Source organism: Gavialis gangeticus, unplaced genomic scaffold (genome assembly GCF_001723915.1).
Source record: "Gavialis gangeticus isolate Ggan-Ray unplaced genomic scaffold, GavGan_comp1, whole genome shotgun sequence".
Lineage (NCBI taxonomy): Eukaryota > Metazoa > Chordata > Crocodylia > Gavialidae > Gavialis > Gavialis gangeticus.
Genome location: NW_017729022.1, coordinates 28,050,687 through 28,062,802, shown reverse-complemented (window position 1 = coordinate 28,062,802; position 12,116 = coordinate 28,050,687). Strand labels below are relative to the sequence as shown.

General features: G+C 43.7%; 1 protein-coding gene across 1 annotated transcript in view; it reads left to right on the top strand.

Annotated features, from left to right (window-relative positions):
- The window catches only part of PTPRR (protein tyrosine phosphatase, receptor type R), a 302,767-nt gene that overhangs the window by 26,382 nt on the left and 264,269 nt on the right, over positions 1–12,116 (top strand). Inside the window, exon 3 of the mRNA XM_019514731.1 lies at positions 1,178–1,366. Within this exon, the coding sequence (XP_019370276.1) occupies positions 1,178–1,366 (189 nt within the window). The remainder of the gene's footprint in view (positions 1–1,177; positions 1,367–12,116) is intronic.

Here is a 12,116-nt window from a genome sequence, read left to right as displayed (position 1 = left end):
GTGTGTGAAATATAATAAACAGAAGACATCCTCCCTCATTTTGGCCTGATTCAGGGGAGCCTGGGTCAGGGTCACAGCTCCACTGGGTATGTATTCTATTGTGTAATGCATTTCATCCTTTCAAGTCCATTTCCTTGCATCTGAGGAAATGATTAGGGTGTTAACCCAGGATTTAGAGGACAAAGGCTCCATTTCCTGTTCTTCCACAGACTTCTTGTGTAAGTTTGAGCAAGTTAAGGTGCAGACAGACGTAGAAATTGAAGCACTTCAAATATACACACCCTATGATGCACTCCAAAAATGGCAGAAGTGCTTCCAAAGTAACCCCAAAGAAAGTACTAGTTAGAAACCATTTATTCCTGTTATATATATACAGCCTACAGAATGTGACAGGGGGCTTGGTCCTCCAGTATCCCACATTGCTCCAATATTTCCTACTTCTGGGGGTGAAGCAAGGAAAAGCAGGGCACTGTGTCAGTGAACACTCCCCTATTTGCTCCTATGAATGCCCCGACACATACCCTCTTCTCACCGAAACTGGGATTCTTCAGAACTAGGGGACCAGAGGCTCAGTGCCCCCCTGCTGGAACTAGGGGACCCTGAAAGCAGGAAACTGGAGGTCTGGTGCCCTCCATGTTTGGAAATGGCAGATCCTCCACTCTGCTGGATCTGGAATTTCTGCTTTCCAGTCCCTGATCTGTGTGTACCTGTATCTGACTGTAGACATCCAAATCACTTTCAGGATTTGGTCTCTCTTTTTATCCCTCAGTTTTCAACTGGTAACATGGGATTACAGTTCTGTCCCACACTGAAGAGGTTTATGTGATTAAATACCTCATAGACAGGTTGGCTCAAATATTGTGTACAATATAGTACTGTTGATCATCTACAATTGTCAAAATGTCCACTGTGAGCTTTGAAAGTGCCATATTCTAATACTAATCTCACCAAATCTTGCAAAAACTAGGCAGCTCACTTTGCTACGTGACTTATGAAATCTGAATAGCCAGGTGAGTCTATAATTTTTTTTAAAGCATTGGTATTCTCTTGTCTTTCCACAGGAAGCTTTTCAGGAGACAATGACCACTTCTTGGCAATTCATCAGAGAAAGAGTGGGAAACCTGTATTTATCTATCACCACATGCAAAGTTTAGAAAGAAGTTTAGACACAAGCAACCAGAAGAATAACAAACACAATTTCCATTCCTCTTCCCACAACAAAGTCAGCAAGCTGCACCCTGCCATCATTGTTAAATCACCATTCCCAAGATCTGTGTATGATCCATCCCTTAATCTATTGGCTATGACTGGTCAGGACTTGGAAGTGGAAAATCTCCCTGTTCCAGCAGCTAACATTATTGTAGTGGTAAGTGCCTTTCTCCAGATCTTGATATTGCTGCTTGTGCCTTTTTATCCAAGGCATTAATGATCTAAATCAATGCTTTCCAAACTAGTTTGCAGACTACTGTTGACTTGAGTGACCACAGCAAATGGTCCATAGTTTGAGTTGCTCCACCCTTGCAATTAAAAGGTGCATGAAAAGAATGAATGGTGGGCCGTGAGAGATTTTGAGGTTTGATAATCCAAGAGATTTGGGACCAGTTAGACTAAATTAATGGCTACACCATGCATCCCTCATGTTGTCCTTCTTATTCAAGTACAGTTCTCATTCAGTAAGCCCTGGTGTGTCTGTGTGTCTGTGTGCATGTGCACAAAACAAGCAGACAGTGGAAGATCTGCTCCTATGTTGTTAAGCAACTTATTTTTTCTTTAGATGTCCTGAATACCTACCTTCCTCTATGTTTCTGTCTTTGAATTTATACTCATGAAGACAGTGAAAGACTCTCCATTGCTGTGTGGGTTTTAAAACTATTTAAAAACTCTGAGCAGCATTTAATTTACAAAACCTTCTGTCCTACTGAGGCAGCAATAAACATTCTTGCATTTGAGATGCACACTGGGTACTTTCTAGGTCACAGACAGGAACTTAGTTGTCAGGCCAAAAAGGAAGCTTCCTGGCCAGGTTCCTAACAAGTTGCTGGGAGCTGTGCCAAACTTTTCTGGCAAACCGTTAAGGAGAAAAACCCAGATTTTCTCCTTTAAAGGAGAAAAGTATGGGAAACAGTAGGTTCCCCCTTGGAGGCTGGCAGAGTTCCAGCCTTCAAGGGGCTGGGGGGTGTGAGAGAAGGGTGACCAGCAAGGAGCATACACATGCACAGGCAGCCTGGAGAGCAGCTTCCCACAGGTAAGTCTGGTGATGGAGAAGGGGAGGATTGAGGCCCCCATAATGAAGGAGGAGGGAGAGGGGGAGGGAGTTGGATGGGGCTGGGGCTGCTGCCCAGCTGGCAGTGTGTGGGGCTTGGGACCCAGGGCTGGAATGTGCAGCTGCAGAGCCTGGGTGGTGAGCAGGATGGAGTCAGAGGCAGCTCATCTGGGAGGTCGGGTGGGGGGGCTCCCCGCCACTGCGTGTGCTCCTGGCAGGGGCATGGGAGGCAAGTGCTCTCAGATTTGTGCATGGGTGGAGGCAGGTGCAGGCTGCCCACTGTGGCCTTGGGCTCACCATCCTGCTGCCCTCCCCCCGGGGCCTCTGCCACCCAATGGGCAGGATCTTGTGCAGCAGGACAGAGTGGGGTGGGGAAGCTCAGTACCCATACCGCAAGCCCTGTGCCGCCATGGCAAAGTGCCCCCTGCCTGCCTAGCAGCAGCGTGAGTGGTATCATGGAGTTGTGCCCTTCACTGCTTCTGGGCAGGCAGGGGGTGCCTTGCCATAGTGGTGCAAAGCTCTGAGTGGTGGCAATGAGCTTCCCTACCTTGCTCTACCCTGCCATGCCAGGTCCCTCCCACTGGCTTATGGAGGCCCCAGGAGGACAGCAGCAGGACGGGGAACCCGTCAGAAACTATGAAACTATGAAACGCCAAGCCCACAGTGGGCAGCCCACATGCACCCTGTTCCGCATGGGCTCCACTCTGGCCGTGCCGACCGTGGGGGAGGAGGAGCCAGGCTTTGTGCTCCATTCTGCCGCAGCAGCTGCTGCCTCTTGTGGGCAGCAGCTTGGGTTCGGGTGATGCAAGGGCCTGCAAACCTGCATCTCTGGCCCCAAAGCACAGGAAGCTAGGGGCCCCCTCTGGCAGGGCTGGGGGGGAGCTGTGGGTGGGGAGTGAAGGGCACCAGAAGGGCCCAGGGGGGCTTTGGGTCAGGAGTGAGGGGCAATGTCATGGACAGGGCTCTGGCAGACAGGGCTGCTCAGCAGCACAAAGCAGTTGGGCAGCACGGGGAAACAGCTGCAGCTTGACCTGCATCCTGGTGAATGAAGGGGACAGGAGGGGCTCTGATTCTCTGTGATAAAAAACCCAAAATCAAACACCAAAATGGATAGGTATTTAGAATGTCTTTTATTATAGTGGTTAAGGCACTGGTAGGCTTCCAAATTGCTTTAAAGTTGTACATATATCAGTAAAATATTGTGTTCAACTGATACCTATATATATAGTGATGTGTGATTGTAATCACAAAAAACACAAATTTGTGGGGGGTGTTAATCAGAGAATTTGTGATTTTTTTTTTTTTTATCAGAGATTTAGAGATTTTTAAACAAAGAAAGCCAGGATCCCAGCAGATCACCATTCCGTATGGAGTGCAGAGAAAAAAATCAATAGGTACTGAAGTGTCATTGACTGCTATTGCAGTAAGAGGCAGGTATAGTCCTTGAAGCTATTACCTACATGCCAGGGAAAGCCACTGAGCCCATGTAGTCACTGATCCATCAGGTTCACTCCATTCCTTCCCCACTGTTCTTTTCTCTTTCTGTAAAAATAGTCCTTGCGGGGCTGTGTCCCATGACATATGCAGGGACTACATGAATTCTGCATGGGCAACAAAATTCTGCTTCCTGGCACAGTAAAGCTTACATGGATGCTGGTATAGTCCCGCCTCACCATATAGAAAAGAGGAGGATTTCTCTTTTTACTTTCTAATGTGTAGAATTCAGTAATTCGTAACAGTTCTCCCACTCATTAGTGTGAATTACTAAGCTTCAGTTGTTAGTATATGACTAATTGTAACTCTCAGGATATGACTAATTCTGTAAATTGTTTTGAAATACTCTTCTAGGAAAGATGCTAGATTTAAAAAACACAAGCTTTTAAAAATGATTAATGAGGATAAAGCTACCCTGTTGTACAACATTTTGGCATTTTAGCATAGGGATTTTTTCAAAAGGAAGATTTTTGACTTTGCCTTGGCTATTTGACTGCTGCTACACACCCAAGTAGCTCCAGGTTGCTATTCTGATAAATATACCAAATATCTGCTCATCTATTGATGTAAATGGAATGTAAGTAAATGCAGGAGACACAGAAGAGGTAGAATAGAACCAGCAGTGAAAGAATACATTTGGATTCATGAAATGTTTTATACCAATGCTAACTGATAGTAAAAATGTATTTCCAGAGGATTAGTAGCTAAGGATCAAATTCTGTTCTTATGGGCAACACGTGCAGCTCCTGTTTGGTGTGGGATGTGTAACAACACAGATTTAGCCTTATTCATACTTCTGCACTGAGATGGATGGAGCAGCTGATGATGGTGCTGTTCCCTGGGGACCTGTCAGCTGTCAGTGCAGTTGCACCAGTGAGAAGAGCTGATCAGCAAGGCGAAGTGTTCTGTGCCAGCTGATGGGCATATTAGCCGAGTGTGTCCCCAAGTTAGCCTCTACAAATAAAGCTGTCTACCCTTTCCTTCCAAACTCCAAGTTTTACTTGGCCTCTTCTAAAGATGATTCCTGAACTTGAATACAGCTGCCCATGCAGATGTGAGCAAATTCAGCCCAGAGTACACTGTGATATAATAGTCACTCCTTTCAAAAGGTGATAGTACTTTGTGGAGCCTGTGAAAAGTTGGACAGAACTGGGAGCCTCCAAACATGTTGTGAGGTCTCCCAGGGCTTTCAAATAGATGATTCTGCAGTTGCCTTTAAACCTAAATACAGCAGGCTTTGAATGGGCAGTTATATAACTGGCCTATTAAAGCTACATTAAGTTCTTATCAAGTGACCATAGTCTGCAGCTTTGTTACCTCACTTTTGCAATGAAGAACCTGTCACTGCTCTGAGACTTTCTTTTCTGACAGAACCATATGGGCTCTAATGTCTAGGCCCAACAATGTGAGTTAAGGGAGCCTTAACTTGTGATTTCCATCTTTCTAAGGGCATGTCTGATAATGCTATTTTAATATCATCTTTTAGAACGAGTGCTCATGAAAGTGCATGTTTAATATTGGAAGTTCTGAGAAATTCAACAAATGAAAGGGCTAATCCTATAATAAGAAGTTTCCCTAAAGGCATCTTCCATCAAAGGGCAGTTCTTCCACTGCATGCTGGCCATGAGAATTCAAACAGATTTGAGCTCATTCTAGAGTGTTGCTTATCTACATTTTTTCCCTTAAATGTAAAATTAAGTGGATCATAACATTAATATAATTTCAGAAAGATTTTTTTGTTTTGTTTTTAATATATTTATGCCATTTCCTTTATGTTCTTGAGTAGCATTTGCTGCTTGTTGTGTCTTTTTGGTTTTGATCATTTAGGGCAAGCAACAGCATTTGCTGGATTGCCCTGGTTGACCTTTTTGTTCCAGCCTTTAGCAGTGCTGTTGGTGCCTCAACTTGAAAGGGCAATTGTTAGTGTTAATGCTTCCTGTAATCCAGTTACATGACTAGCTCACATTGTGATTTAGTAGGAAAGTCTGGAAAGGGGGGTTATTTTTTCAGTAAATCAATACTGTCACAGCTTAGTGCAGAGAAATAACTAAATTCAACCTAATTTCAGGGGTTTGAGGTCCATTTTCTGTATGGTAGAGACAGAGAGAAAGGATGACTGTTCAAGTATTGTAGAATTATGAGGTAAAATGTTGTGCTAAAGAAATATAATCTGACCAGCAAAATATCACCAATGTACACCTGGTTCCTTGAAGCACATTGTGAAGCCAAAAGTTCTGTGGGTACTGTGTGCCAAAGCCGTGTTTTGTGACTCCATCAATAAAGAAGCTGTGTTGATGATTAATCTCTAGAGTGAACCTGGAGAAATTGCTTTGCTCTCTTGCATGTGGATGGAAGAGAAGAGAGATTTCTTTTCCAGGGATACATTTTATAAACTCAAGGCTTTTGATTACAGAAAAAATGCTTTGCCTTATCTTATGCTTCTAGCTTTTCTATATGGTTCTGTTTTAGGAACAGCAGGCACTTTGACTGATTGTTGTATAACTGTGCCTCATCAGTCTGACTGTTCAGCTATATGTTCCTCTAAGGTGCAGCAGTAAAAATATGAGAACAGCTGACTGATGATTTTCTATAGGACCCATTATTAAAAGTATCCTATTCACTGGGAGCATTTTAGATGTGAAGAGAATAGTACTGTGTCAAACAAAAATGCACATTTTCCAGTGGGCATTCAATAGTCTGTTCATTTTGCTCCTGACTCTCCAAACTGAGATGTAATTATTTAGAGTTTTTCATAAGTAAACGTATGTGGAAAGTGGTTGGCAGGCAAGTCAGTGCAGTACACAGAAGGCAGAAATGGATCCTGGATAAATGCTTATTTATTATGAAAGCTGCTGCCGTCTGATGTACATATTGAAAACTTAAACTTTATTTTGGGTGAATATGGAAGATAAGTAAAGGATTTAATAGTATTGCTTGCCAGTAGCATAACTAGGGGTGGGTGAGTTGGGCCCAGCTCCAGGCGCCAATTTAGAAGGGACACCAGAATGGCAACGCCTGGGGAGCCTGGGTCACTGCAGCAGCAGCCAGTGTCTAGGAAGCTTGCACCACTGCAGTTTGGCCTCCCTCCCCACACCCCACATGCCAGAATTCTTAGTTACCCTTCTGTGGGTTGCAGGCACAAATAATGTAGGCATGGACCTTACAACTAACTCTTCTGAGCTATGCTAAAGCATCTGACCTGTAACCTTCTGCTGTTTATTCAAGCCTAAGTTTCTCCAAGACAAGGAAATGCATCTTACTATTTTGCAGTCTCTGTTTAGATTTGTGATATAGGCAAATGTCCACTAATAATTGAGCTGAGGCCTCCAGGCATGTTTTCAGATGCATCCTCCAATGTGTTTACATCCAGGCTTCAAGAAGAGATGGACTAATTAATTTGCTCATTTCATCTGTTCTTTCTTTCATTCTGCATACCTTGTTCACAAATGTCAAAATTGCTTGTCTCGTGCCATGTATTATACACATTGCTAGAGGATCTTACAAATGTATATATTGCAATAAACCTAAATCTCCCATCTTGTGGTCATCTACTAGATCCAGAAATCCAAATAAATAAGATTGTAGGCCTGGATGATCTTAATTTAGAATATGGCTGATAGTTCTTAGTACAGTCTTCTGGGTCCTGGAATAAATTGCAGGCAGTTGTGGTTAACTAAACTGCCTATAGTCTGGAAACAGTCCTACGAACCAAACCTCTGTCACTACAATGGTTGATGAAAGAGGAAAATTCTCTTTGCCTGTTCCAAGATTTTTGGTGTAAGACTGAGAGATTTAAACTTCCTGCGTTTTAGCATTGTTATTGTATCAAGTATATTAGGTCAGCAAGCTCTGAGTGTGTTCTGTCTTTTTAGGTCATCTGAGAACCAGGGAAGTTGTCAAGGGTCAGCATTGAATGGTACATTTTCAGTGATAATGTAGAAAATTGAAGATCCTCTATTAAATGCAGAAATCAAAACAGTTTGATTATCTGCTGGGAATACTAAGGGACTCCAGGTAAAGGAAATTCTTCTTTGAGGCTAAGAAGCTATACTGAGAATCATATTGTCACCATTATTTCAGGCCTTATTTGACAAATTACTGTTGCATCTTCCTTCCTGGACAGGTTGCCTCTACATAAATGCATCTTCCTTTCTTACTTGTTGATATGACCATAACTCACAAGCACATAAATTGTATGGATCCTTCCATTGGTTCCCCATTTCCTACTGAATCCAGTTCAAATATCACCCTGAAAGCTCTGTACAAATCTGCCCCTCTTCATTGATATGCTTTTCTGTCTTGACACACTGTCTCTATCTTTTTCACGTTGCTGCTGATGCCTGTTTTCCTGATTTTTTTTTTTTTTTCCCCGCTTTTCCATCCATGCTTCCGAGTCATCATTTTCATATTAATTCATTCTCTAAACATGTTCACAAGGACCCTATCTTCTCTTCTTATCAACTCAAAACCCTGCTGTGATGTTGGTAGGAAATCAGTCAATCCACAGAGATATGTATGGGGGGGGGAACACAACAATAAAATTGATCAAAGATTTGGAATTGAAATTGCTTGTGTTCACTGGGGCTGCCAGAGTGCTCTGATAAGACAAAACTAGTCCAGGAGTTATCAGCTGGGGGTATGCATACTCCTGGGGGTACTTGGAAAGGGGCTAGGGGGGTACACACAGGCAGGCAGAGATGGAGCGCTGCCACCCACCACCCCATGCTGCCCTCTCCCAGGAGCAGGGCCAGGGAGGGGTGAGGACAGCAGCTCCCCTCTGTGGGCCACACAGGAACTGCCCAGCTGGCCGGATGCGAGGGGGAGGAGCTTGCATGCATCAGCCACCGCTGCCGTCTGCCACCCTGTGCCACTGCTACCTCCATGTGCAAGCCCCCGCCACCGGTTTGCACCCAAGTGCTGCCTCTTCCCCCCTCCCCCCATCAGAAGGGTACCCAGAAGGGGTACACTCCTTTAAAAAGGTTGAAAACCCCTGATTTAGTCAAAACATTTTTTTCTCTGGAAATGGCATTTTTCCAAAACAGGTTTTTAATTGAAAACTTTAAGTTCATTTTTAATTTCCCATAAAAAACAGAAGAATGTATGTGCAATTATAAGAATGAAATTTTAAATTAAAGACATTTTTTAAATTCTTTGGCAGAAAAATCTTTGCCACTTCCAAGCAACAATCAGTTTGTGGTAAGACTAAAAGACCATGGGTAAGACCAAATAAAGCACTTTCAAGACAGTTTCACAGTTTCTGCCAACAGGTTGCTCTAAAATCCTTTTGCTTTACTAGAGCCTTCTTTCCTCCCACTCCCTCCTTCCACCCTGCTGGCTGCTCCCTTATATTATCTTGCTACCACTGACCAGATGCCTCCAGCCTATTGCTCAGCTCACACACAACAGCTGACTCATTCTCTATTTTGATTCCCTTTGCTACTTCCTTTTCTTGCTTCCAGGGATTCTAGACCCACCTAGTGGTAATAAGCAGGGAAAGACCTTAATAATGAGCAGGCAGAACATGCAAGTGATGTTATTGCTACTCATACCTTCTCTTCTTCTACCCTGTTGTTTGTCGTGATTCCCTGTCATAACTCACCCTGGTTTGTAAGGTGTTTGGGACAGGAATATTGTTCTACTGTGTGTATAGCACCTAGCACAGTTGAGGTCCTGATGCTGGCTCGGTCACCTCAGATCTAATTGCAGTTGCTGCACTAATGAAGCAGTCTCAGGAGCTCTGTCACTCACCCTCTTTGGGATAAAGAACTGAAGGGTTCATATGTTGATAGATCCTTCCACAGCACATCTTGCCCCATCTACAAAGGTACAATGAAACGTTCTGCAGCTTGATATTATGGCTCTCAGTATGTTGATTCCCAGTTCATCAAAAGTATTCACTTCTCCTGTGGACCCTTTGAAGAGGGGCAGGATTTTCCTCAGAGTTAAAATAATGTCAATTTTGTAGAATGAAAAGGAAGATAAAATGCAATGGCATTCAGGAGAACAAGTCATCCACAAACTGGCAGGTTGACTGACTATGGGGCAAGGAGCCAAGTAGCTGTCCAGGAAACATGACAAAGTCAGATGTGTTTTGCCACTTAACATCTGAGTCTTGATATTGTCTGACTAAAAGATGAATTGGTACTGTGCCAGGTGAAGGAAGAGTAAATATGAATGCAACATCTCAGCAATAACTTGTTGAAGGGGCTTTTCTGAGGGGTCTTATCTATGAATCCTGGAAGCTGTCAAATGGATCCATCTGAGAAAAACAATTGAGGTCATATTCTTATACTCTGTTTCTTAAAAGTTCAGACAAGTATTGAACTGATTTTCAGTGAAGTTTTGCATCCCCCATTAGTGATTAGAGTGGTGAGTTGCTAATGAGCTCTAAATGCTAGTTGCACATTAAGAACGACGGCAATTTTTCAATCACTTCCCTTCCCACTGTAATCACTTACCTGCTGTGTTCACCTGTATTTTATGCCTTAGCCCTGAATTCTCTCTCTCCCATCACATCTTCAAAACATTTTCTTCTTGGACACCAAGTTTAATATAATATTAATCATTCCCATTAACTTCCCCTTTTTCAATTATAATAATAGGTTCTCTCTAACTTCCCCTTTCACAATGATAATAATATATCTGCAGCTAGCCTTGCAAATACCCTTTAGTAGCCTCCAGCTCCTCACTAGTTCTGTCATTCTGGATTTTATTTTCACAAAGAAGTTGAGAGAGTAGGCATTTGTTGGCCTCATTTGTTTTCTGCTTCCTTCTGTGCACTTCAGCAGGGATAATTGCATGCTGAACCATTATCGTGGCATTGTGTTTGCCGTCAGTCTTTGTAGAAGATGGCAGAAAAGATTCTGTTAGTTGTAATATGCCTTAAAACCTCCCCAAGGCACATTTATTTTTATCTTTGTCATCCTACTTGTAAAGTGTTAATAGAATATTAGTGGTTTATTTGAAAAATGCACCACTTTAATTGATTAGCTTAGTGCCAGAAGTCTAAGATAGTGGATCTACAATATTTTCAGGTTATCTGGGGGTGGAGGTAGGGGTTCTGTGTAAAATTAAATTGGAAAACTGGGCATGGATTTCAAGATCAGGACACTTGTGTTTTGAATTTTTCATAATGGTAAACTCTACAATGCCAAGCATCCCATTGATATTTTAAAATGTAACTGCTTAAAAAAAACCCATACTACTGTCCATTCCAAAAAATTAGGCTAAGTATTAGGCAGATACTTCAGTTCTCAAGGAAGAGGAATCCACTTATCTCTCTTTCCAAAATGAAGCTAAGGATTTTTTTTCCCAGTAAATAGTGTGCTTTCTCAATCAAAACATGCATTTTCAGCAATTATCCATGGATTGAGGTTGAATTCAGCTAATAGCTTCATCCTAAATTATTCCTTTATTCATTTTTTGAAATGTGAGAAAAAATATTTAAGTTTTACATGTCAGATTCAAAAGAGAAATTAAGTACCATATTGTAGCAAGTGGGCCTTCCCAGAGTCAGTCCGACGTTGGCCTGCCCACCTGTTTCTGGGCTAACCACCTGCCTCTCTCGTTTGCCATGCCTTGTTGGAAACTGGTTAAGGTATTACACCAGTGGGAAGCAGCCCATTTTCCCACCCTGATGCCAGGTGTGCAATCTGCAGCTCTCAGGGCTCCAACTCCTTCCGCAGTCTCGGGGCTCCGAGCTCTGTCCCCATGCCCTCCCTGGGCAATCCCCTTATCCCTGGCCCCAGGAGCTTCCTTAATAGCTCCCCAAGGCTCAGGGCCCTACCTCCCTGGAGCTTTACGCTGGCTCCTATATGCAGCTTCAGACCTCCACTGCATAGTCTGGGTGCCACCACAGGTCCCTCCACCAACCTGGGCCCTGCCTCAGTGCTCCCCGATTTTGCCCACCAGGGATGTGGGAGCTGGGGTTATTAAGGCGCCCTGACCCACCTTTTACTAGGGTGGTAACTGGCCTGGTATTTCCTGGGGGCTCTCACGCCACTTGGAGCCCACACCTGGCAGGGTGCAGTTTTGAGTCATGCCTAGGACCAAGAGCCTCCTCACCATCTGCATCAGCTCTTGCCCTTACCTCCTGGTTCTTCCTGCTGCAGCTCAGCTAGGTGATGTTTCTGCGTGCCCTGGCAGCAGCAAACTGCAACCTCTTTATATACCTTGTTCCCGAGATGGCTGCTGCCATCAGGTACCTGGTAGCTGCCTGACTGCCCTTAAAGTGGCAGGCTCCAACAGTGCCCAGCTACACACACACACACACACACACACACACACTCTCTCTCTCTCTCTCTCTCTCTCTCTCTCTCTCTCTCTCTCTCTCGAGGAAAAGGAAGAAGTGGCACCTCTT